The following is a 26,987-nucleotide window of genomic DNA, read 5'->3' as shown; positions in this document are numbered from 1 at the left end:
TAGCTCTCTAGGACTTACTCCTCTTGCCTATGTGAAACCGTGGGTCCTCGATAGCCAGGCTAACTAGTCCCATCGGTCTTCCTTCCAGGCGTTTCAAAGGGCGTCCTGCAGAGCGCCGAGGGGGGGGGGGGGGCGCGGAGAGGCTGGGACACCGGGCTTGTTGGGCTTCTGGCTCCTCAGGGCTCCCTTCAGTCTACCTTGCATTATGTGGAACGTCGTCTCATGTTTCCCGTATGTTCCCTGGCTGTGTGGGGTCCCTGGTTCCAGCCACGTGGATCTCAGGGACAGCCTGCAGCCATGTGCTCGGGGTACCAGGCCTGCAGGGAAAGGCCAAGGGCAGTGAGCAAGGCCCAGTCCTCGCACAGCCTCCCTTGACTTAGTTCTGTGGTTAATGCGATATCAACAAGCATGTGATGTGAGGAAGCTGTTTGGATGCTGGAACACACACAAAGCACCCTGCCCTGAAAATGCTTATATTTGAATAAAGGCGGGAGTGGGGCGAGAAGTATGTGAGCAAAGAGAATTCCGGGGGCCACGCCTGAGCCCAGGAGAAGGCCAGGGAGTTCAGAGCAGGAAACTCCACTCCAGGTCCCCGGGGATCCAGCTCCAGCGCATTCTCTGCCAAAGGGGTGTGCTGAGCGGAAGGCATGCACCTTCCAGGACAAGGAGGAGGTGCAAGTAAAGGCGAGAGGGGAGAATCCAGGTCGTCTCCATCGCTCAGGCAACATCTGCCCTGGGGACCTGCTAACAGTGCTGGGTGAACCACGATAATGAGGATGGGTAGATAGGTATGTCTGTGTGCATGCATGTATGCATGTGCATATGTATATATACATGTATGTGTATATGTGTGCATGTATGTGTGCATATGAGTGTATATGCGTCATAAGTGTATGCATGCGTATGTGTGCATACATGTGTGCATGAGTGTTATGTGCTATATTTATGTATGCATATGTGCACTAGTATATGGCCGTATATGTGCTGTATGTGTATGTATGTGTACATATGAGTATATATGTGCTATATGTATACGTGTGCATACATATGTGCATAAGAGTATATGTGCTATATGTGTGTATATGTGTGCATATGAGTGTATGTGTGTATATGAGCATACATGTGCTGTGAATGTGTTTATATGCGTGTGGCGTATATGTGTGGATGCTCCTTCACACCAGTCCTGGTTCTCGTTCTCCTCCCGCCGGCAGCTATTGCGAGCTGTAAACTTGATTGACACTGAAGTGATACCACATTGGAGAAATACGCTCTTGAGATGGACTTCGTTTGCCTATGTACATTTTTCCTTTGAGGCTAATCCAAGATTTTTTATATTTTTGAAGGACTAAAATAGCAACGTGTTAAATGAGAAAAACGTGAGCACAAAGCTGGATGCTGCCTTTAATATGTGGTTTAACGTCTCCGCCACTGCAGAAAGGAAAAGCCTGTCGGAGGGGCAAGTGGTTCGCATGCGCGTGACGAGGCGTCTGTACCGTATAGCGCTGGCCTCCGCGGGCCACAGGTCACAGTCACGCCGGCCAGATCGTCTCCCGTCCCCCTGACGCCCGCTCTGTCAGCATCTAGAATAAAACCCAGGGGCCGGGGCGCACGCTCCTGGGCGGGCGGTTACAGGGGGCTCCTCCCAGGGGTGTCGTCTGTGGGGTTTGCGTGGCTTTTGTCTCCTCCACGTGGGATGCGGAGGAGACTTTCCAGAGCAGCCGTCGCCAACCTTTCGGACCTCACGGACCACCAGTGGTCCATGGACCACCGGCTGGCGACCGCTGCTCCAGAGCATCGCCTGCGTGCGCTCTGCCTTGAGGAGAAGCCATGGGCGTTGGGGCTTGAGGCAGCCTAAGGGAGAGTTTCCAATGGCATTCGGTCTGCGGACCCCCGGTTACGGCCTCCGGGCGGCACTGGCCGGAGCCTGTTTATAATCGGGGTTCCTCCCTGCCCGGTTTTTCCTGTGTGTTATTCACTAAGGAAAGTCAGGCATCCCCCCAGAATGAACGCACCCCATTATATGGCTGTCCGCTTGCATCTGAATAACCTGACTGACCCGAGGGAAGAGCAGTTTGCTGATTCCAGCCGTGCGGTGAGGGGTGCTGAGGTGTGTCTGGGACCCGGGGCTGCAGAGCTCAGCGGGGAGCAGGCTGCAGGAGAGCCCCTTACTGTTGCCAAGGACTCCCACTCTCCCGGTCCTTGCATCCCGTCCTAATCCCGGAGTCGGTATTATCCCTTCCCTCCTCCCACCTTTCTCCCTGCCGGCCTCTCTGCCTTTCTAGGTGGTTCCATCCTCTCTGTGACAGCATCTCTGCTCTCTCCAAGGCCATGAGCAGCCGGGGCGGGGCAGACCCTCTGCCCGAGGCCTCCATGAGCCCAGCCTCCTCCTTCTGGTCACGCCCAGGTAGTGAGTGTCCAGCCTGTGGGGGGTGACGCCGCTTAGAGACACACCCCCAGCTCCTGCCTCGTCCTCCCGCTCACATCCTCCTCAGTCCTCCGAGGGCAGGAATGATAGCCGAGCTCACCGGACTGTGGTCGGGATGGAGTGGCCGTAGTTCATAAGATGTGAAACGCCCTTGGCTGTCAAGTGAGCCATCCTGGTATCTGCCACGAAGGAAGAAGGAACGCGGCCGACGAGCTGTGACGTGCCACGGGTTGTGAGAGGCACCCAGAGCTGGTAAAATGTGAAAAATTGGATTCTCTTAAAAGCAGCGACATGGATATTGGAAAGATAATGCATGCAAAGTGCTTCCCCAAGGTCACCTGGTTTATTATGAGATGGAGCAGCTGCTTCTGAGCCGAGAGACAGACAGAGAGAGAGAGAGAGAGAGAGAGAGAGGCTGAAAGTTCTGCCGTGTGCAGTGCAGGGAGTTCTGGCTGGACCGACCTGGGCTGCTCGTGTGCGGGAGGAAGCCCAGGCAGGAAGGGCTGGCGTTGGGCGGGAAGGAGATGAGAACCTGCCGAGGAGAGGGGGCTGGTGGTTACGCTGATACTGGCTTCCCCGCGTGGACACTGCGTGTGACAGCGAGGACTCTGGTTGGAATGACTTTCTGAAGCAGGACCACGGTCTGAGCAGGCCTGCCCCGCTCAGCTTTCCCATTTGTTTCCTTTATTGATTAAGGTGTCACATATGTGCCCTTACCCCCCCCCCATTACCCCTTACTCCCCCACTCATGCCCTCACCCCCCTGCTGTCTGTGTCCATTGGTTAGGCTTATGTGCATGCATATAAGTCCTTTGGTTGATCTCTCCCCCTCACCCCCACCTCCCCTGCCTTCCCTCTGAGGGTTGACGATCACCCCATTTGCTTTTTGTAGCCATGGGCGGTGCACGGGCCTGGGGAAACCAGAGAGCGATCTGGAAATCTGGTCCCTGCACATCCAGTTCTGGCCTCTCCTGAATTTATTTTTTATTGATTTTTTAAATTGATTTCAGAGAGGAAGGGAGAGGGAGAGAGGGATAGAAACATCAATGATGAGAGAGAATCATTGATTGGCTGCCTCCTGCACTTCCCCCCCCAACCCCCGCGCCCCCCTAACCCCCACTGGGGATCAAGCCCGCAACCCGGGCTTGTGCCCTGACTGGGAATCGAACCACGACCTCCTGGTTCATAGGTCAAAGCTCCACCGCTGAGCCATGCTGGCTGGGCCTCTCCTGAATTTTTGAAAACCTCCTACGGCCCACATCCCTGTGTGGGCTCCCCAGGCTCCAGCTGTGAGAGAGAGCGAGCTCGTCATTCTTTAAGACGTTCTTGCTGTCAACACGGGACCGCACCCGGCTCGTCATGAACATTTAAGCGTGTTGGGTTCTCTCTATTAACATTCTAGCATTTTTATGAATCATCATCGGGCACAACTTAGCAAATCTGAGCCCAGATCCTGTTTTCTGGTTCTTTCACTGGAAATGAGGGGGCCTCTCTGAACACCCACCTGTTAGGAGAGGCGTGGGGACCGCGGGCTGGAAATGGTCGTTTGCGTACACAGAACATTCGACGTTTTACTTTTTCTTTTTTTAGTTTTTAATTGAAACATTTTGGATCCTTTGTTATATACCCAAATCTACTTTGTTATGGAAAAAATAAAAGCATATTTTAGTCTTACGCTATGAAATCCAATCTTGCCGAGTTTCTGGAACTATGGGTCAGCTGTTACCCTCTGACCGAAACCCAAAGGCATCGTTCTCACATGTGATCCGTGTGTTTAGCGTTCACATGAAATCGTAAACACCGCGCACCCACACAGCGGGCCCTTTTGTTTGGGGGCCATTGGCTTAGAATTTATGTGCTGCTCCGACGTTCATAAAAAATGGCGTTGGTCGTCTGCCACTCGCCACATCAGAATATCCCAGCTTTCCTGGAGCTGCAGGAAAAAACACCCCCCCATGCGCGCACACACCAATCTAAAGTTCAGGTCTTTTTATAGCAACATAGAGGCAGGCATATTAAATTATTATGCCCCGTTCCTGCCAGGGTCTGACTTTTTGGAATTCTCTGTTATAAAGCAACCAGCGCAGTCCCCAAGTCCTGCGGCTGGCCGAAGGTCCTGGGAGAGCCGCCTGCGCCCGCCAGCTGAGGCGACACCGCGGGCAGGTAGGCAGGTGGGCAGTGAGGTGGCCCGCAGAGGGGGGAGGCGGGACAGCCTCCGTCAAGGCAGGAAGTTGCTGGAGCCTGAGCAGGGGGCTGGCGTGCGAGCTCCTGGGTGCCAGCCTGCGCTCAGAGCTGTTCGTTCTGGTCTGAATCCCACGGGCTAAGCCGCTCCCAGCCTTGGCGTCCCAGGGCTGCTGGGCAGGATGTGGGGGGCCGTGGGGAGCAGAGACACACCTGGTCTGTCACGTGTGTTGTCTGTAGAGATCATCCCTGTCGAAGCAGGTCTCCAGACCATCCTGTGGCTTCTCTTCACTCCCCACTGTTAAAAACATGCTCCACTAGCATGTGCGCACACGTGTGTGTGTGTGTGTGTGTGTGTGTGTGTGTGTGCGCGCGCGATTGTATTTGTTTGCTTTCTCTTCCTGACCTGCACTTAATTCCACGTTGGGGCAGTCTCGGGTGGGTTAGAACACTTTGGCCCGGCTGGCGCGTCTCGGTGGTTGAGCGTCCACCTATGAACTGGGAGGTCATGGTTCGATTCCCCGTCAGGTCACATGCCTGGGTTGCGGGGCTTGATCCAAGCAGGAGGCAGCCAATCAGTGATTCTCTCTCATCATTGAAGTTTCTCTCTCTCTCTCCTTCTCCCTTCCTCTCTGAAATCAATAAAAAATACATTTATTTTTATAAAAGAACACTGTGGGGGCTCTGTCTTTCTGAGCTGTGGACTGCGTCTCGCTCCTTCGGAAATGTTCATCCTGAAGCCTTGTCTCTGGGCTCTCTCTCCCTCTGATGAACAAAAGCATCTTCGGCTGCTCTGATCACACCGCCGCCCTCCTGCTTATGCCCCACGGACAGTGGTCGGCAAACTGCAGCTTGCGAGCCACGGTTTGCCGCTCTGTTGACTAATGAGTTTGCCGACCACTGCACCAGGGACTCTGAGGGACTTTGAGATCTGAGGGAAAAGACGTGGGTCCCTTACCTCTAGCTTTCATGCACTTTTTCCCCTGAATCGATCTTAGTTCACTTTGATTCCTTCCTTTAGAACAGCATGTGCTGAAGTGACGCTCGGCCAGATGTGGGCGCGGGCTCCCCCCGCTCCCGCCCCCCCAGCACGCGCTGGCCTCGTCTCAGCTCTGACATTCCAGCCCGTTTCCAAAACCCCACGCTCTGTGGACGTGGCCTTCGATGTGTCTGTAAGGGCACCGGACTTCTCTGAGGGGCAGAGTGAGATGGTAGCATTGCTTCTCTTTCCGCCCTCAAAGCCCTTTTCTTTTGTTATCTGTAATTTTAAAATGAGCCCGGTTCTTCTGTCTAACCTGTTTCTGCTAATTTCTGACATAAACCACACCATTGCTCACGTTCCTCTTGGTCGGTGAGCCAACGCCAGCATCGCCGAGTGTGTGACTCCCCGCGGAGCCCCGGCCCCGTCCCTGGTCCGAGTGTGTAAAACCCTTCTCTCTGGTGCCGCCACGGGAGGGGAGCAAGTCTGTTTGGCCAAAATGATTTCGGAAGCTGCCATTCTTGTCTTGATGAATGAGTACGGCTACCTAAATCCAGGGGGCCAGTGTTACTTGGAAACCCCATCTGTGACGTTAGATGCCTCAAATTCATTCACTCGGTTCGTGACCAGAAGACAGAGCCCTGCCGTTCGGGTCCCCTGACATCGGCCTGCCAGGCTCTGCACCCCGAATGTGCTGGAGCCTCAGGCTGCTGCTGTGAGTCTGTGGCTGTCTTTGAGCCGCTGTGTGTCCCCCATGCCTTTCTTGTTTTTTTCTTCTTGTGCCTGGTTCTGGCTCTCTGGCTGGCACACCTGTCCTTTGGTATGTTTGGTGGTACTGCGTAAACCCTAGCTTACTGCTTCCTAATGTGTCGCAGGGCTCAGATTCTAAGGATTTTAAAGAAGTCGAGGTCATGCTTGGCCAGTGTGGCCCAGTGGTTAAGCGTCCACCTAAGAATCAGGAGGTCAGGGTTTGATTCTCGGTCAGGGCACATGCCAGGGTTGCAGGCTCAATCCCCAGTGTGGGGCATGCAGGAGGCAGCTGATCAATGACTCTCTCTCATCGTTGATGTTCTCTCTCTCCCTCTCCCTTCCTCTCTGAAATCAATACAAATATATTTAAAAAAGAAGAAGAAGAAGAAGTCAAGGTGGTGTGTCCACACTCTGAGCCAAAGCACTGAGCTTGGTCCTTGTCATTCTCCCCACTCACCGATTCACAGCGTGATGTTCACGTACTTGGGAAGCGAAGGAAGGAGTCCGTCCTGGGGCCGGTGGGATAGAGTGGCCGGTGGGATAGAGTGGCCGGTAGGATAGAGTGGCCGGTGGGATAGAGTGGCCGGTGGGGATAGAGTGGCCGGTGGGATAGAGTGGCCGGTGGGATAAGAGTGGCCGGTGGGGATAGAGTGGTCGGTGGGGATAGAGTGGCCGGTGGGATAGAGTGGCCGGTGGGGATAGAGTGGCCGGTGGGATAGAGTGGCCGGTGGCATAGAGTGGCCGGTGGCATAGAGTGGCCGGTGGGATAGAGTGGCCGGTGGGATAGAGTGGCCGGTGGGGATAGAGTGGCCGGTGGGATAGAGTGGCCGGTGGCATAGAGTGGCCGGTGGGATAGAGTGGCCGGTGGGGATAGAGTGGCCGGTGGGATAGAGTGGCCGGTGGCATAGAGTGGCCGGTGGGATAGGTGGCCGGTGGGATAAGAGTGGCCGGTGGGGATAGAGTGGCTGGTGGGATAGAGTGGCCGGTGGCATAGAGTGGCCGGTGGGATAAGAGTGGCCGGTGGGATAGGGTGGCCGGTGGGATAGAGTGGCCGGTGGCATAGAGTGGCCGGTGGGATAAGAGTGGCCGGTGGGATAAGAGTGGCTGGTGGGATTAGAGTGGCCGGTGGGGATAGAGTGGCCGGTGGGATAGGGTGGCCGGTGGGGATAGAGTGGCCGGTGGGATAGAGTGGCCGGTGGGGATAGAGTGGCCGGTGGGATAGGTGGCCGGTGGGATAAGAGTGGCCGGTGGGGATAGAGTGGTCGGTGGGGATAGAGTGGCCGGTGGGATAGAGTGGCCGGTGGGGATAGAGTGGCCGGTGGCATAGAGTGGCCGGTGGGATAGAGTGGCCGGTGGGATAGAGTGGCCGGTGGGATAGAGTGGCCGGTGGGGATAGAGTGGCCGGTGGGATAGAGTGGCCGGTGGCATAGAGTGGCCGGTGGGATAGAGTGGCCGGTGGGGATAGAGTGGCCGGTGGCATAGAGTGGCCGGTGGGATAAGAGTGGCCGGTGGGATAAGAGTGGCCGGTGGGGATAGAGTGGCTGGTGGGATAGAGTGGCCGGTGGGATTAGAGTGGCCGGTGGGGATAGAGTGGCCGGTGGGATAGAGTGGCCGGTGGGATAGAGTGGCCGGTGGGGATAGAGTGGCCGGTGGCATAGAGTGGCCGGTGGGATAGGTGGCCGGTGGGGATAGAGTGGCCGGTGGGGATAGAGTGGCCGGTGGGATAGAGTGGCCGGTGGCATAGAGTGGCCGGTGGGATAAGAGTGGCCGGTGGGATTAGAGTGGCCGGTGGGATAAGAGTGGCCGGTGGGATAAGAGTGGCCGGTGGGATAGGGTGGCCGGTGGGATAGAGTGGCCGGTGGGATAGAGTGGCCAGTGGGGATAGAGTGGCCGGTGGGATAGGTGGCCGGTGGCATAGAGTGGCCGGTGGCATAGAGTGGCCAGTGGCATAGAGTGGCCGGTGGGATAGGTGGCTGGGAGCACTCCGGGCTGGTTTTGTGAAATCCCAGGTGTTCCACAAAGATTCTGACACTCCTGTGCCGGGGGCTGGGGGGAGGTCTTGGTCTTAGAACAGCTGCTCCGTGAGGCTCTGTTACTATTGGGGAGCATCCTTACTTATTTAAGTATCAACTCAAAGAATAAGAAGGGAGTGCAAATGTGAGCACGTTTTAAATCAGGAAATATCAGCATACTAGAGACCCAGTGCACGAAATTGGTGCACTTGGGGGGGGCGGTCCCCCAGCCTGGCCTGTGTTCTCTCGCAGAGCGGGAGCCCCGCGATCAATCACCCCAAAGAGGTAGGTCCCGCCCACCCATCCGGGGCTCCTCGATGGATTGCCCCAAAGAGGTAGGCCAGAGCCGGGGGTCATGCGGCCGGGCCCCACCTCCTTCGCGCCACGCGGGGCCGTGGGACCCCCAGGCCTGGCTGTGCAGAGCGGCTGCCGGGCCCCGCCTCTGCGGTGCACAGGGCACGCAGCGTCAAGTCCCCGCCCACCCACGTGCACCCGCTGTTCACGCAGCCTCCTGGTGATGAATTGTGGGATTGTGATGGCGTGAGGACCACCTAGGCCAGTGGTCGGCAAACCCGCTTGCGAGCCACATGAGGCTTGCGAGCCGCAGTTTGCCGCTCTGTTGACTAATGAGTTTGCTGACCACTGGGATAGGGGCTTAATCACAAGGAACAACGACAGCCTGTAATTATTGGAATCAAGAGTCTAGGTCAGTGGTCGGCAAACTCATTAGTCAACAGAGCGGCAAACCACAGCTCGCGAGCCGCATGTGGCTCGCGAGCCGCAGTTTGCCGACCACTGACCTAGGCTGTTATTAGTATAGAGAAGCAGGGCATCGTGGGCTGTGGGGCAGGAGGAGCAGATGACCAGACACCAGTCAGCTCCATCACTGATGCCCCGTTGACCTTGGGCCGCTCACATCAAGGTCTGGATCTCTCTGATCTCCGATCTTCTCATGTGGGGATGAGGCGGTCTCCACAGTCCCCCAGGCTCCAAAGTTTCCATTTTTAAAAACCGTGGGACGCAGCCCGCACCCGCATCTCTCTAGCTGAGAGCAGCCCTGAGCTCGCCAACAGGCTGGAGTCGGAACGAGCTGTCCCGTGGGTTTTGTGCGTGTGACAGAAACCACCGCTGGGTCCTCTCAGGTGTGGCGCGTGGGTGTTGCGCAGCGTGTCGCTCACGCGGGGGAGGCCCCCACGTCGCCTCTGCCGTGGGCTGGCCACTTGTTTGACTTAAAACCACGGAAGGATGGTCCACCCGCAACCAAGGTCTACTTCTTCTCCCCACATTACGCAAAAGAGCAAAGATGTCGATGGGGAGGAAGGGGGAAAGAAGAGTGAGTCGCTGATCCAGATATTTTAAACATCCTGGTATTGGGAGGCATCTGGATAATTCACAGCTTTTTTTTTTTTTTTTCCCCTGGTTCATTTATCATCCAGATGTTCGCCATCATGGAACCACCACTTGCGAGCCTATTGCAGCTAATAACTCCAAAGTGGAAAAATTCATATCTGTGTGTCTGTCCTTCGCGCTCCGTTTTCCCCCCGCTCCCCTCCCAAAGGGCCTCCTCCTCCTCCTCCTCAGCGTCTCCGGGGAATGTGGCCACTCCGCCAGATGCTTAGGTGTGAGCGTCGCTTTTCTTTTTTTCATCTTCACGGCCGTCCTGTACCCTGTCTGCTTGAATTATAGATTGCATTTGTCAAATAATGACACATGCAATTGGATGTCTTCGAAGACCTTTGAAATCCAACTTCCTTGAGTGGAGATTAAAGTGGGCTGTCCCTCGGCGGCTGCAGTCGGGCCCGGGCCGCGCGGAGACCTGCGGAAAAGTTTCCCTAGGCCGGCCTGCTCCCGCTCCCAGGGTCTGCAGGGGAGAAAGCCAGGTCCTCTTTTTTTTTTTTTTTAATTCTGGAAGGTAGACCCTCCAACCCCCTGAGCCGCGGTCCCGGTGAGAAAGGCCTGTTGGAAGCAGGCCTGTCCTCCGGGGCGCTGACGGTGTCTCTCTGGGCTGCAGGAAGCGCTATCGGTGGTGAGCGAGGACCAGTCGTTGTTCGAGTGCGCCTACGGGACGCCGCACCTGGCGAAGACGGACATGACCGCCTCCTCCTCCGGCGACTATGGGCAGACCTCCAAGATGAGCCCGCGCGTCCCTCAGCAGGACTGGCTGTCGCAACCCCCGGCCAGGGTCACCATCAAGATGGAATGCAACCCTAACCAGGTGAACGGCTCCAGGTAAGCTGGCTCCTGTCCCTCCCCCGGCTTCCCTGTCCCTTGTGGAGGCCCAGGGGAACTCGGCCCCTCTTTCCCACAAAGATCCATTCGGGAAGGAAGGCCGCGGAGGCGTCCCGTGGGCCCAGGCTGAGGAAACGTGTTCCCCGACGGCTCCGTGCTGAGGACGGAGGTTGTAAAACTGGTGGTATGTTTACCGAGCACTCGCTTTGAAGATGTGGTGTTCAATACAGCTCTCCAGGCGTGAGGGCGCTGTGGGAGGGGGGGGGGGGGCGGGGCTTGCACACATGTGGCAGAGTTCATCTCTGGCTTTTATTGTCCGGAAGAGAAGGCTGTGTTACGTTTGTATGGAGAGAGAGTGTCAGCTAGTGGCCAGGCGGCAGCATATGTCCGAGCCGTCTGCCCTCGCTAAGGGGGCTGCTTAGCCATCTGCCCTTCACCACCCTCACCAGCCCCCCCCCCCCAACGCCCCTCCTCTGTCCCTTCCTCCCCGCGCTCGCTGCTGCTTCTCATCTTGACTCACACGGAGAGCCGGGCTCCCCTAGCGCCATGGTCGTTAACGTCTCGGGGCTGTCAGATAGAATGTGTTCTCAAATGCAGAACGAGCCTTGGCCCTCGCAAGCGTTTCGTCGGATGTAGTTTTGAAAAGTAAAGTTGGTTTCAATTATGATATCATACCCCATCTATATTCAGGAAGAAGCATATAAAATCGCAGGACAAAGAAAGGGTAATTTCTTAACATGTTGCAGGATCCGACGTGGAGGTGCGAGACAGCTCGCCCGCCCTGGTGCCGCCTCCCCGTGCGCAAGGCCCTTCTCCTCCCGTGCCCCCGCGCGCCCCCCAGCAGCCCGGTGAGGGGTGCTCGTCCCCATTGGACGGGTGAGGAAATCGAGGCTTAGACTTGTTCTGGCTACCTCAAGATCACAACTTAACGGGGCTCCATTTGGATTCAAACCCAGGGTGTCTGACTCCACACCGAGGGCGCTGTCCACTAAACGGCCCTTTTTGCTGCGCGTGGGGCGAGGGTGTCCCAGAACAATGGACGCACAGCTTAGCAGCTGAGTGACAGCTGAGTCACCGCTGCGTGCTCAGTTTTGAAAATGAAACGTGTTTTCATAAACACTGCGTTTAGAACTATTCCAAGTGTGTGTATACCTTTTGGGGCACACCCGGTGTTTTAAGGCTAACTGCGTTTTTATAGGCGCTGGAAACGGTGTGCCCGCTTCTGGGGCGGCCTCGATGAAGGTGCCGGTCCCAGCACGTTAGAGGGGATCGTGAGTGTGGAGCGTGCGTGCAGGGCGCTGGTCAGAGCCTGCCTCTCCTGGGCTCTGCGCGTCGGCTTTCTCCCTGACTCTGGGAGTATCGCTCCGAAGGGGCGCGTTGGTGTGGCGAGGGGGCTTCACGTGGAATTCAGGCCCAGGCGGCCACGTCGGACCTCGCCAAGGGATTCATTCCCAGACCCCCAAGAGGTCCCGGGTAGAAAACGCCGCCCCGGGTCCAGGATCCCCGAGTCCCGGGTGCTTACGTGATGCGTGTGATGATCCTACAGGTCCGTCCTGTCCTGTGTGGTAGTGTTTCCACCAAGCACAGGTTTACCGTGGCGAGCGCACGAAACGCAGAGTGAACTCTTGCGTGGATATGAGTTAGTTATTGTGTGATGTTCCACACGCGCCTGCTTCCCCCGCCGCCCTGCACTTCTGGGACTTAGGAGGACGGAGTGTGTGTAGCCATGTGGGGAGGAACGCAGCGGAGGGATGGAGGGGAGGGTGGAGAGAACCCCGGGAACTGAGTGGGTTCTCTCTTGGTGGGGTCACGTGACCCCCCCCCCCCCATGCACACCCAGGAGAGTCGTCGGGGGGACACTAAGAGCAAGATGCATTTCCAGAGCTTTCTGCTTCGAACACCCGTTTCTGTGTGCAGGAAATGTGTGTGTGTGTGTGTGTGTGTGTGTGTGTGTGTGTGTGTGTGTATACGTGTGTGTGTGTGTGTGAGAGAGAGAGAGAGAGAGAGAGCGAGCGCACACTTTGGGCAGAGGGCACCGAGATGCTGCCCAGCCGGCAGTGGCAGGGCGGGCGTGCCCTGGTCCCTGTTCCCGGGTGGGGCTGAGGGCCAGCTCCCCGAGGCCGGCCTGGATTTAGGGAGCCGCGGAGAGAGCCTCGGTGCGGAGGTGAGAGCGGTGCCGCAGGAACAGGGCTTCTCTTGTTCTCTCTGTGCTGCTCCTGCGTTAACAGGAGGAGGAGGGCGAGCAGCCACCGTCCTCTGATGTGGGCCCGGGCCGCCTTCAGTAGCCAGCGCCATGCCCACCTGCCCTGCAGGGCAGCCTTCCCTGCCGGAGGGGTGCCCTCAGGGATTCGGGAGAGGAGTTGCCAGGACAGGACCCGGCTCCTCCCACGCAGAGCGCTTCCTTGGGGACAGTCCTCTCCGTGTCCTTCCATCAGCCGCCCTCGGAGGAGGAAAAGGCCCCGGGCTCTGGGAGGAGGGAGGGCCTGTTTGTGACCCCGCGCGGTAGAATGTGACAAAACCTCAGCCCTGTGGCTCAGAGCTCCTGAAATGAAAGGCAGTGGGGCGGTGGGACCTCTTGCTATGAGGATAGATCTCCATAAGACGCTGGAGAGAAGAGGGAAGGAAGGAACCACGGCTGTGAGCCAGCGGGGTCGTCACCACCGCAGCCTCAGCAGGCACAGCGCTCGCTGTCACTGAGCTGACTGTGCGCTGCGTGAACACAGCACGTCCCTTCTCGGCCTCGGTGCCTCTCAGCCTCAGTGACTGGGCCTCCAGGGGCGTGTGGCAATGTCTGCAGACATGTTTATTGTCATAACTCGGGGGGGGGGGGTGGTCCTGGCATCTAGTGGGCGGAGGCCAGGGATGAGGCTCAACGTCCTAAACGCAGGGCAGCACCTCCCCTCCAAAGGAATGAGCTGGCCCAGCGCCAGCCGTCCGCGAGGTGGGAGCCCTGCGCCAGAGCAGCCGTGATTGGGGTTTCCTCTGCCTCGCGCCCGGGGCTGGCTGCTGTGAGGATGGGTCCAGCAGAGGTGGAGATGGTCCCGTGAGGTCACACGGGCAAGTACAAGGACGGAGGGGTGTTCAGGGCCCCGCCCCAGCGGGGGGAGGGGAGGGGGGGAGGGGGTGACTCCCACCACCTGTGCAGGAAGGAGAGCGTCTGTGAGGAGTAATATTAAACACCACTTCTATAGCACATCATGATTTATAATATACACGATGTCATCCAGTTTCCTCATTAAATCTAGGAGATGGCATTGTGACTAGGCCATGCCCCACCTAAGCATCTCTAAAATCCTGATGCCCGCCCTCCCCCCGTCATCCCCGTGACATGTAATTCTTATTCAAAAAGTGAACTCCTATTCACGTGGAGGAAGCCTAAAAGGCCATGAACTTGGTCTAAATAAGCTTCCAAAGAACATGGCAGCCAGGAGAGAGAAAAAATCAAAGAATGAAATGACAGTTGAGGTACTGAGGAAGGAATCACTAAGAAATTGTTTTAAAAAAATAATATGAAGTGATATGAAAACATAGCAAATAAAGTTTCAAAACATAGTAGAGAACTGAAATGCACACCTATGTCACAATATGTGTTTATACACTGTATATGAGGCCCCTAGAACCGTAAGAAATGAAGAAGGTTCACTGTTAATAACTCATTCTCCAGGTCCCCCCTGGGGACCATTGGACTAGAGCCGTGGTCGGCAAACTGCGGCTCGCAAACCACAGGCGGCTCTTTGGCCCCTTGAGTGTGGCTCTTCCACAAAATACCACGGCCTGGGCGAGTCTATTTTGAAGAAGTGGCGTTAGAAGAAGTTTAAGTTGAAAACATTTGGCTCTCCAAAGAAATTTCCATCGTTGTACTGTTGATATTTGGCTCTGTTGACTAATGAGTTTGCCGACCACTGGCCTAGACCCATTTCACAGATGGAGACCATCGAGTCTCCTGTCGTAGGCAATGTGGCCACAGCCTGTGCGCCTCCTCACGCCCTCCAGGCTCCTTCTAAAGTGGGCATCTTCTCTCTCGGCTGGGACAGCTGAGTGTTCTCCGCTGACGGGCAAGCAATATGGTCTATCCTCTCTGCTGAGGTGCACGGATCCAGATACTGTTGTGATCTCTTGTAGATGCTGCACAGGTGAGACATTGGCCTAGGAGGGCCGGTTTGTTCTAGCCCAGCAGGCCAGTTTCCCTGCCTCTCCTTCCGCTGTCTTCAGGGGGCGTCTCCCAGCCAGCCACCTCCTAGAGTCCGTGTGAGGAAGCCTCCTCAGATACTTGTTGGGCTGAAGTTAGAAATAAACCGTGTCCGTTTCGGGGTGGTGGCTGTCACCGTGAGGGAAGCGGGGCTGTGCCCCCTCCCGGCTGCAGGATGGCGGCTCGGCTAATGGCCTTGGCACGTCCGGTTCTCCCGCTTCGCGTGCAGCACTCAGTGTTTGCTCTTTGAAAGGGGTCCATGGGACCCGCCCCCTGCAGGCCTTCCTCCTGAGACTCACTGAGGTTTGACTTCTCCCCCCTCCCCCCCACATTCCCGGTCCTCTGAGCCTGGGCATCACTGCAGGGCAGCGGGAGTCACAGCCAGGCCGCCTGTGCGCCTCTCCGCCCGGGTCCGAGGCGGATTGGCAGGACCGTTTCCCACTGTGGGTGGCCCTGTGCTGGGGACCCGCAAACGGGTGGTTTTTATGAGGTCCAGGTGCAGCGTGTCCGGCTGGTGAGGGGCCTGGGACTCGGGATGTCAGTTCACCGGCTGCGGAGCTGAGAGGGGACGGAGGGACGGAGAGCCACACGCGGGGAAATCGAGGAAGGGAGGCGGGCTCTCCGCCTGGTCGTGGCCATCACTCGGAAGTCAGATGACGGGCACCGCCTGTAGCAGGAGGGCCCCGGTGCCGGGGAATCCCACAGGGTCCCTGTGGGCACGGGCAGTGGGCACTGGGCCACTGCTTGGGCACTTTTTAGCCTCGAAAGGGAAATGGTTTGGGTTAACCAGAATTTCCATAGCCTGTTAGGTAGGGAAAAACCCAAACCACCGTAATGGTTGGGCTTCCGTCTTTTCTCTTGAGAAATGCAAGTGTTTCCAGCAAAACAAACAAACAAACAAAAAGAAACACAAAACCTCACAACACAGAAAAGATGTCACGACCCATCTCTGTCGCGTAACTACCTGTGGATACCTTGTCCTACAGAGCATTTCATTTCCAAACGATGGCCCCCAGAAGATGCCTTTACCCCCAGGTTTCCAGGCCTAACTGTCGGCTGGCCTCGCCAATCCCCGTTCCCAGCTGAGAAGAGAAATGGGGAAATGTGTCCTTGAATATCGAGGCTCTTCCCAGGACACTCCGGCCGCGGAGGGAGGGACTCAGCCCGCTGTGGGTTGTGGTGACTTTTTAATGAACTTGGTCTTCAGCTCTTTGGGAGAGGGGAGGGGCGGCAGGCTGGTGGGAAGAGGCTGCGATGCCAGGTGCAGGGGGTGTTGACGAGGGTGAGAGCTGCGCTGGGCTGTGAAGACAGAGCCCCAGTGTCAGCCCGAGCCGGGCCGTCCATGAATCACGGCGCTCCACCCGCCGCCCGGCCGCGGGGCCTGAAGCAGCTTTTCCATCGCCTCTGATTCAGAAACAAAACAGACCCGCCAACTACCCCGGAGCCCTCCAGACAACCCCCTCCTTGTCTCGGGCCTAAAAATACCTTTTGTGGGGACTTACCTCAATTCCTGCTCCAAACCTTGATTAGGCGTTTGTTCACTCGCTTAGGGCTAAGTGTGTGCTTTCAGGGTTCTTAGGAAGAAAACCACGTGTGAAGGGAATTTTTAAAAAATATATTTTTATTAATTTCTAAGAGGAAGGGGGAGGGAGAGAGAGAGAGAGAAACATCAATGATGAGAGAGAATCATTGATCGGCTGCCTCCTGCACACCCCCCACTGGGCATCGAGCCCACAACCCAGGCATGTGCCCGGACCAGAATCAAACCAGCGACCTCCTGGTTCATGGGTCAACCACTGATACACACTGGCTGGTCAGCAAAGGGAACTTGATGTTGAGGTGTGAGCCGGGCCTGGAGTGCCTGCCGGCTCGCTGCCCGGTGAGCCCTCCCTTAGAACTGATGTCCTGGGCTCACAGAGGGGAGCTGCCTGGGAAACTTCCTGTCCCCCCCACCCCCCACCCCCCCGCCCCGGGAGCTCATCACATTAAACCACCCAATAAACGGAAGAACATTCGTGAAGACAGTGACATTCTAATAAGCAGTAAGGAGCTGGAGACTGCATGGGAGGCAGCAGGGGCTTGCGTACCCACATAGGTGTCGGGGTGACGTGGATTGGGGTGTTTGGGGCAGAGTACGGGGAGTCAGGAGAGGGACTTAAGCCACACAATCACAGCCACTATGACAATAGGGACACTCAGGTATCCCCAGCACCTGGGACAGTGCCTGGCAGACTGACTCTCTCTCTCTCTCTCTCTCTCTCTCTCTCTCTCTCTCTCTCTCTCTTATTGTTAATCCTCACCCGGGGATGTTTTTCCATTGATTTTCAGAGAGAGTGGAAGGGAGGGGGAGCGACAGAGAGAAACATGGATGTGAGAGAGACACATTGATTGTCTCCCGCACGTGCCCCAGCCAAGGCCAGGGATTAGTCCTGCAACCAAGGTACATGCCCTTGACTGGAATCGAACCTGGGACCCTTTGGTCCGAGGGCTGACACTCTATCCACTGAGCTCAACCAGCTAGGGCTACTCTGTAATATGTATTAAATGAATAATGACTAGATGCCGAGGAGGATCTAGGGAGTGTGCATTCATCCGTGGGCGCCTGGGGTCAGGGAGGGCTGGGCTGCACGGGGCGGGCGGGTTTGTATTTGGGAAGATCACTCTGCAGGAAAGCTGGGACCCCCCACCAGCATGTGGTGGAGAGCAGGGCAGTGGGGCAGTCTCCCAGGGCAGGAGGAATTCGGAACAGGAAGGAGGGCGGGTCTTGGAGGACAGGTCTCCGAGGATGGGTCAGTTTTTGGGGATGAGCCGTGCCTCCGCCCCCGGAAGGAGGTCTGCTGATTTCCTCAATTCCACGTCGGCACGCCTTGGACTTCCTGTCAGGCCCGAATCTCCGCTCACTGTTCTGGACCGAGGGGGAATTACAGGCTTGCTGTGGCTGGCGAGCCCGGGGTCGTGGCTCGGGGCTGCCTTGGGGTCGATCTTGGATAAACGAGGTCCATTCACCGGGCACAGACGACAGCACCGGGCCGGGCTCCATCCCTGTTAGGCTCCCGGCTCGGCCGGTGCCATTCACTGGGGGCTCTGTCCGTGACGGACTGCCTGCTCTCAGTCGACTCTGAAAACCGACGTCAGATGCCAAGTTCATTTCGCTTTTCAACAACCACAGCCCTTCTTTTAATTCCTCGGCGCATTTTTACAGGCACATCACTGCCCTCCCCCCCCCGAGGCCGCCCCTCCCGCAGAAAAGGCATGGCGTGTGGAAACAGCTGAAGGGAGCCTCTGTCTTGGGCTGTGTCCCAGGTGACCTTACAGAAGTACCTTGACTGCGTTCCCAGGGGCCCAGCCTCTGCCCTGGTCCTCGGTTCGCTCTCTGCCCAGGCCCAGGATCTGAGTGCACTCCGGCCCCCTCTGCCTCTGAGCCCCTCTCCCACTCAGGAATGCTGGCCCGTCCCCTGCAGAGCGCGCCCCACGCCGAGCCCCTCGAGGGAGGGCCGGGGAGGAGCATATGACACTCAGCTGCACGTTGAGGGGGCCAACGTCTCCGGAGCCGGACTTACCAAAATTCACACGTGCGTCCAAGTAAACAGTGCGCCTCCCCTGTCGCGTTCACATCTGCCTTCTGCACGACTGTCTTCAGGGCCCCCCAGGATGTCCTTCGGAAAACCCTCCAGAGTCTTCTGAGGGGCAATTCAATCGTGTTTTATGTCTGGGAAAGAGGCCACGGGGGACCCTATAGTGTGGGGTCAAGGACTTGGACTGAGGACTCCCGTGGTCTAGGTTCCAATCCACCTCCTCCATTGCTGGTCATGTGACCTTGGGCATGACCTGTATCCCCCTCTCTGGGCTTTATCTGTAACATCCCTGCTGCAGGTACCGACCCCGTGGTGGCGTGTTGATGAAAAGGATAAGAACAGCTACCCCATAGCGTTTATCGTGTGTGCGAGGCAGCATTTTAAGTGCCCTGCCCACGTATTTATTCTGATGTAAATATTCCATGAAAGGAGTTTGGAGCCACCCTAGCATGAGTCGGTTCCCAGGCAGCCCTCCCGACAGGTGTGAGGTGATAGCTCGTTGCGGCTCTGATTTGCATAATAACTGCTGTGTGCTCTGAAGAGTCTGAGAGAAATGCCTTAACCGTGCTTAGTTGCAATAAAGACGTTTATGCCCCAAACAGTAGGACAGAGGCACTTCATATTCGCCGACGAGGCTCCGTTTAGCGAGCATCTAATGACTTGCGTTGGCATGTTCACAGCAGCTGCTAGACAGCACCTACATGAACACTAAGAATCCAGGGCTGACAGGAACGCTCTTTGCCGTGTGCATTTCCAAAGCAACGCGTGGAACGTGCAAATCCCTGTGATGTGAGAGCGGAGAACGCGTGGCCCTCCCTCCAGGCAGGGCCTGGTGCGGGCGGAACCCCGGGCTGTGGTGGGAAGTCCCCCCGTGACTCGAATCAGGATGCGTGATGGCCGTGTACAGGGCCGTCGACAAAGAGGCTGGCCTCCCGCCGCGTGGGTCCCTTGTCACCACACCTGGGCCCGGGGTGAAAATGCAGCGATGGGAGGCTTTCATTGCGGACTTCCCGTTCTCCGAGTCATGTTCAGGATTCATTTATTTAAAGCCGTGCCTAATGGACGCCCCTGGAAAAATGTGCTCCTCCAGGAATTGCCTCCGTTTCTTATGTCTGTTTACACCCGTCCTGGTTGTGTCTGCCGCCTGCCGTGTGGGGGCGGAGCAGTCCCCGGGGATGGCGTCCTGGAATAGGACTGGCAAGTGTATTGCAGGGCTGCAGCCCAGGGACACGTGGGTGGGAGTTCTTGATGCCTTTCTGAAGTTACGATTGTCTTTACCTTTTAAAAATATATATTTTTATTGATTTCGAAAAAGAGGGGGGGGGAGAGAGAGACAGAAACATCAGTGATGAGAGAGAATCAGTGATCAGCTGCCTCCTGCACGCCCCGCACTGGGGCTCGAGCCCGAAACCTGGGCACGTGCCCTGACTGGGAATCAAACCGTGACCTCCTGGTTCACAGGCCCGTGTTCCACCACTGAGCCACACTGGCCGGCTGCTTTACCTTTTAAGGGCAGCGTCCCACCTTTCCTTGGTGCAGGCAGGGGCCAGCAGTGACAGTGAGTTCAGGCTGCCCAGCCTCTAGCCTGGCTCCGCGTCCCCCTGGCTCTGCGTCCCGGAGCGAGCCCCTCTCTCCTGTCCACACCTCCAGACGGGGGCTGAGCTGCACCCACCACACCGGGCCCACGGCTCCCCTCTCAGATCAGGGCCTGCACAATAGACGCCGCTCTTCTGCTGTTGGAATTCCCAAGAGTCAGAACCAGGGGCAATGACTAAACACTGAGACTAGAACGCCTTGGGCCCCTGTCGCCGACGTCGACCTTGAGTCCAGCACGCGGCCCCACGGGCGAGCCTCTCCCCGCTCTGCGGTTGGAGTTCCCGTAGATTTATTACAACAGCTATTTGAAATGGTCAAAAGCAGAGTTCCACTCTCCCTTTCCCCGAAGCTAAAACCAGACACAGTGGGAAAGGACTGTGTTTTCATTGTCCTGAAGGGGCGGCTGTTGACATGGGGTCTGCAGGCCTGTTTTCACCACGGCAGCGGGCATGGGGAAGCTTCAGGCGATGAATTATGTCTTGTGGTCACAGCACGAAAACAAACGAACCTCACTCAAACGGCCCCAACTTTAAATACTTGCACACGGTTTTGGAAAGCTCGGGACAAGACTTAAGGGCTTGTCACCTCTCAGGATTTGATGGGGGTTTTGTTTTTAAAGCTGTGGGAAAACTACTGTGACCCATGCCCAGAGTACATGTCCTCAGATAACGGAAATGCAACTGTTAAGAATTAGAAGAAAATTAAAGCATTGATCAGAAGGGTCCATAACCCCCAAGTCTCCTATTTCTGTGGCTCCATATATCTCTTTGACCTTTCACTTTTTAGGTAGGTAACTGCCTTGCTGGAGAAGAAAGAACTTAGGGTGCCTGGTGTACAGCAGGCACTCAATCAAAATGGCACGGCCCAGCTGGTGTGGCTCAGGGTTGAGCATTGACCTAGGAACCAGGAGGTCACGGTTTGATTCCTAGACAGGGCACATGCCCGGGTGGCGGGCTCGATTCCCAGCAAGGGGCATGCAGGAGCAGCCGATCAATGTTTCTCTCTCATCATGGATGTTTCTATCTCTCTCTCCCTCTTCCTTCCTCTCTGAAATCATCAAAAATATATTTTTTTTAAACTCTGGCCTGAATGGCCGAGTGCCTGAAGGACTCGGAACAGTCTCAGCCTGGACATTAGGGTTGTCCCTTGAGTAGGCCCCTCACCTGAGTCCCATCTAGTTCCCTGTAGCTCACTCGCCTAGTAACTCTCTCTCCTTGAGACAAATAGACCCAAACATACCCTCCGCTCAACGGGTGGAATTTTCCGAAAGGCTAGGAAACCAAGGCTGAAGCGAAGACACTCAGTGCTTTGATATTAGGATGGGTCTTTCGGAGATAAACGTGGGAAGCCAGGAAAAACGGCATCGAGGGGAAATAATGCATGTGTGGGCAGCGCTGGAAACTTCGCGGGTCCTCGCCATGGGAACGCAGACCGTTATTATTTTTAAATCTCCTTCGTGTTAGTACAGCTGCGAGGATGCCGTGGAGCAGGGCGGGGTGTTGGTCCATCCTCAGGCCTGGGTGGCCCCGACTGCAGCCTCCGTCCACAGACACAAACGGCTCCTCGCTCATGGCCGGCACAGAGTTCCCTCCAGCAGCACCAGGCACATGAGCAGGTGGCGCTGGGAACAGACGTACATTTTCCAAGTCCCAGATGCCGAGGGGATTCTCTCTGCCCCTCCTGTCCACTCCCCCGCTGTGGCCTTGGGGTCTGGAATGACCTTCTGCATCCCACCCCAGCCCCGCGCCACCCAGAGAGGGCCCTCCTGCCTTGACTGGCTGTGACCTTGTCAGACATGAAGGTCAAGTCCATGCCGGGTGGCTGGCACATCCCCCACTAATGACGTTTGGAGGACACCCACACACCCTCAGGCCTTGGACACGGGGAGGAAGTTTAAAATCCAGGGGAGCCTCGGGGTGTCCTGGGAAAATGAATAAGCATGTGCAGGGTTGAGGATGAGAGGCCATGTCTAGAAAGCCACCTGGGAAGACGTGACCTGACTATGAAGAGGCCTCTGCCGTAGTCCTGGGTTCGCCGTCCGTGGGGGACCCTCTCAGAAGGATTTTACGTATTTTTCTGTTTCCTGGTTAAGCTGGATTTTCTATTTGGAGTTTCCTTATTAATATGACTTATATCAAATATTAATATGATTGTACCAAAAAATTCAAGTTTTTTGAATCTCAAAAAATTCCCTGTTTTCTTTGTCCAGCAAGGCAGGCGGTCCTTATCCTAATGGCTGTGGCTGCCTTATACATACAGCCCTGGGAACTGGCCCCGGGGGCCAGCGGCTGAGTCCCTCTGCATCCTCACTGCTCGCTGCATGCCCCCCTCCCAGGGTGCCTGCCCCCCTCTCAGCCTGCCTGCTGGCACCGAGCTTGGGACATGGTGAGGCTCCAAGCCCCATCACTAAAGATGGGCGTGAAATTGGAATCGGAAATTCCACCCGAGGATGGTGTTCTGAGGTTTTGAGAAAGAGGAACTTGGTTCTAGGCTGAGCCTGGCGGAGGGCGCCGGCGTCCGTCCCAGCATCTGTCTGCGTGGCCTGTTTACTGTCACGCAGTGAGAACAAACGGCGGTTCGCCGTTTTCTGCACGTGTTTCCAATCCGTTGTTGCAGATGGAGGTTTGACATGACAGTTTCAGGAGGAGCTGCTGAAGAAATAGAAGCCAGGTGGCCGCCTCGCTCCCACGCGCCCGCTCCTGGCTGGGCCCGAGCCTGGGCACTTCAGAGGGGCTGGAACAATAGACAGGATTCCTCCCGGTTCTGGCGACGGGAAGCCCAAGGTCAAGGTGCCAGTCGGGTCGTGGGCTGGGAGTGCCCTCTCCTCGGGTTGTGGAAGGCCAGCTCCTCATGGGACGGAGCGAGCTCTCTGGTCTCCCCTCTTTCTCATAAGGACACACGAGTCCAATATGTTGGCCTCACCCTTGCATCTTCATCTACACTTAATTAGGAGGCCCACCCGACCGGCAGGCCTGGCTCAGTGGTTGAGCATCAACTAGGAACCAGGAGGTGGTGGTTCAATTCCTGGTCAGGGCACATGCTCGGGTTGGGGGACATCCCTTATCATTGATGTTTCTCTCTCTCTTCCCTCTCCTTTCTTCTCTGAAATCAGTAAAATATATATATATTTTTAAAAGAAAACAAGAAAGAAGGGCCCCGTCTTTAACCTTTTGCACTCGGATGTCGAGTGTGACTCGACACGGTTAGCATTAGAATAAATGAATTTAGAAAAAAGCAAGCGAGTGCAAAGGGTTAAATGTCATCACTTTGAGCATTAGGACATTAACCTATGGACTTTGGGGGACACCTTCAGTCCCTAGCGGGCCCTGAATTTGCCTTGTCGCGTCTCCTCCTTTCTCCCCAGTCACCTCCGCCTCACCTTCCCGCTTCCCTGTCTCAGGGCAGGGCCAGGCAGCGTGGTGTCCGTTGCCACAGTAATGGAGCAATTTCTCTTTCTCCACCAGAAACTCGCCCGATGAGTGCAGTGTGGCGAAAGGCGGGAAGATGGTGGGCAGCCCGGAGGTGGGCATGAGCTACGGCAGCTACCTGGAGGAGAAGCACCTGCCGCCCCCGAACATGACCACGAGCGAGCGCAGGGTCATCGTCCCCGCAGGTGAGGTGCCCTTCCCAGGGGTCCCCGAACTGTCCTTCCGCCTGTGGCTCCCGCCCCCTCCCTGGTCTACAGCAGGTTTGTACATGGGAGCCAGCAGGCGTTTGTGCACATACAGTGAAATGTTCACTGGTGTGTGTGTATGTGTGTGTGTGTGTGTGTGTGTGTGTGTGTGTGTGAGAGAGAGAGAGAGAGAGAGAGAGAGAGAGAGAGAGAGAGAGAGAGAGAGAGAATGTCCATGGAAGTGACCTACAGGTACGAGTTGCCCTTTCCCTGCGATTGTGTGGTGTTAAAGATCTTTTCTTTTATGAAGTGCTATTTGTAACAGGTGGTAGCCTTGCTGGTTTTTAAAAAATTGTTTCTTTACCTGGGAAAACAAACAGTTGGGAGCAGTATTGTACCAGTTTAATCAAGTCTGAGCGCCCACCATTTCTGATCCATCGCCGGTGCCGGTGGGGAGGGCGGAGGGCTGGCCGCGCAGATTGGCTCAGAGTGTTTGTGTAAAGCCGGTTTCAGCTCCTGAGGCAAGGCCTCTTTCAGCGGCTCCCGCCTGGGGTTGCTTCACGCGAGTGCGGGCAGTTATTCAGTTAACAGTGTTTGTAAGAGAGTTAGTTGTGGCTGGTTTTGCAAGTTGTATCTTTCAGTTATTGGTCAAGCTTCATGTATCTGTGCTCATACACAGACACACAGATGAACATGTGTGCACGCACACACACAGCTGCATTGCACAATCCAGATCATTCCCCAACATGGCCCTGAGGTTGCAGGACCTGAGGCCACTCTGTCAGCTGCTGCACTTACACCTGCACCCCCACCTGCACCTGCACCCCAACCTGCACCTACACCCTCACCTGTACCCCCACTTGCACCCGCACCCCCACCTGCACCCCCACCTGCACCTACACCCTCACCGGCACCCCCACCTGCACCCCACCTGCACCTGCACCCCCACCTGCACTCCCACCTGCACCTACATCCTCAACTGCACCCCCACCTGCACCTGCACCCCCACCTGCACCTGAATCCTCACCTACACCCCCACCTACACCCTCACCGGCACCCCCCCCTGCACCCCACCTGCACCTGCACCCCCACCTGCACCTACATCCTCACCTGCACCTGCACCCCCACCTGCACCTGAATCCTCACCTGCACCCCCACCTGCACCCTCACCGGCACCCCCACCTGCACCTGCACTCTAACCTGCACCCCCACCTGCACCTGCACCCCCACCTGCACCTGCACCCCCACCTGCACCTGCATCCTCACTGGCACCCCCACCTGCACCTGCACCCTCACTGGCACCCCCAGTTGCACCTACACCCTAACTTGCACCCCTACCTGCACCTGCACCCCCACCTGCACCCTTGCTCCAGGATCCAGGCCTCTCTCAGGCACATTTTGGGCATGGGGGCTCTGCATCCAGAGATAGACTTCTCCAGACCTGGGGGTCCAAGGGGTTTATGTGGTTGTGCTAGTTAGATGCTTTGCTTAACACTAGGTGTGCACATCAGAAAGATAGCTTGAAAGAAAAGATTATCTCTAAGTATTTATACCAGCAAGCAGCTACATACCGACATTCATGTCCCAGACCTACCAACAGTCCTGATAGCACTGGCCAGAAAAGCGGCGGGTAGACAGGGCGGCACGAAAGCAGGCCCAGGCCTGTCTGTGCTCAGAGGGCGTTCTTATACTTGCACCCCTCACTTCTCAGTGTCCCCCCTTTGATACCGTCTTTAACTCGAGCTATAAAGCGGGTGTTATTTGGCTCCCAGGTGTCAGCGGGCAGTGTAAAGGGGACTCATGGCTCAGTATCCATCAGGAAACTAATGTGGGAAAGATGAAGCCCAGCTATTAACTCTGAGTCAAGAGAAAAACGTGTTCCTTGGCTTGTTATAGGAAGATTACAGGAAAGTCACGAGAGAAGCCCTTATTGGCAGGGCCACCAGACATTCTGGGAGGCCCTGGCTTATGCCTGTTGCCCTGGCAAACTTGTTGGGTTGTGCCTCTCCCTCTCAGAGCATACTAGTTAGACAGTAAACCACATCTGCACTTCTAATCCGTCTGTCTGTGTGCCATCTATTTGTCTGTCTTTCCATATGTCTATCATCTGTCTGTCTATCATCTATCAGCTCTCTAGCATCTGCCTGTGGATCTATACCACCTGTCTGTCATCGATCTGTCTGTCTCTCTGGTGTGCATATCTGTGTGTCTTGGTCTGCATTTCACGGGTTGGCTCTCTCTGACACAGATGTACCTCAAAGTGGCTTTCTGTGACTTCGGTCTTAATCAGAGGGGCCCGAGACCTGTGCCCGGTAAACGGCTCCTGGTGGCTCTGCTTGATTGCAGCCCGACTAGAGACTGTTTCCCCAGGTCTGCTCCAACCACGGCCACGAGGAACGCCTGGGAGCTTTGATTTAAGAATCGCGATTCTAGACTTTCTGCCTCCAGGTGGGAGGTGAGGGCCCTGCCTTGTTAACACGCTCCTGGGTGGGTTTCACACATCATAAAGTGTGAGGACCTCTAATCTGGACAGAAGACACTAAGTAAAGTTTACTTTAATCCGTGTTCATTATTCTTAATAAAGGCATGCTCTGTCGCTTTCAGAAGAGGGGGTGGCACAAAGGAAGAATGGAAAGCAGTAATCTCCCATTGACATTCCAAAGTCATCATCGTCATCCCCCATTTGGTAGGAGGGAACTTGGTCTTCCTAAAGTTTCTCCCTCACGATGTGGTTTTAGTCACTGGTGGGCACAGTCACTTGGGTAAAGGCCATGGGGCAAAGCATTGCCAGGGACACCCGGGACCAGAACACAGCTTGAGCGCCGAGGGCACCTCGCCAACGGCCACTGGTGTCAGCGCGGAGTTCCGTTTGGACAAATTGGATCAGCACCAGCCAGGCCCGGGTGCATGGCACTGCGTTCCTATCAGCAGCCCCCCGGCTGGCAGTGTCCCCAGGGCTGCCTCCCGGGCTGCGAGCACAGGCCCGTGTGTAGAGTCAGCGGGTCCCCAGGGCACCCGGGAACGGGCCTGTTCTCAGGAGCATGAGTGGGTGGCTCGGTCAGCTTCGCGGGGATGCTGTCCCTCCGCCCGGGTGCCTCTGGCGGCCTCTGCTGCTCCGTGGGCTGTGACTTGTGCTCGCGATGTGCTAACCAGGAGGCTCACAAAGAGGAAGGCACCGTCTGCATCCACTTTTCTCAAAAGTTGCAAAATGCTATCGAAAATGCAACGGGCCTCTGGTTCTAGCCGCTGACATTATTTTGAAAGATTTTTCTTTTTCTCTGTTCTTATTCCCTAAAATGGATGCCAAAGTGTTGGGTTTTTCAAAGATGCTACTCTTATCTTCTAACTATCCACCTTGGCCTTAAGAACTCGTGGTAATCATGAGTCTCAGAGAGAAAGAGTAGCCACATTCATCTCTTCACTGGTTTCTCTCTTCGTT

General features: G+C 56.2%; 1 protein-coding gene across 5 annotated transcripts in view; it reads left to right on the top strand.

Moving 5' to 3' along the window:
• Positions 1-26,987, top strand: part of ERG (ETS transcription factor ERG) — a 221,736-nt gene that overhangs the window by 161,577 nt on the left and 33,172 nt on the right. For all 5 annotated transcript variants that reach the window (XM_079766584.1, XM_079766583.1, XM_079766580.1 and 2 more), the window contains 2 exons: positions 10,358-10,575; positions 23,400-23,548. In XM_079766584.1, the coding sequence (XP_079622710.1) occupies positions 10,358-10,575; positions 23,400-23,548 (367 nt within the window). The remainder of the gene's footprint in view (positions 1-10,357; positions 10,576-23,399; positions 23,549-26,987) is intronic.

The sequence above is a fragment of the Cnephaeus nilssonii genome (genome assembly GCF_951640355.1).
Source record: "Cnephaeus nilssonii genome assembly, chromosome: 3".
NCBI lineage: Eukaryota > Metazoa > Chordata > Mammalia > Chiroptera > Vespertilionidae > Cnephaeus > Cnephaeus nilssonii.
Note: the sequence above shows the minus strand (reverse complement) of the source record. Positions and strands in the feature narration are given on the sequence as shown.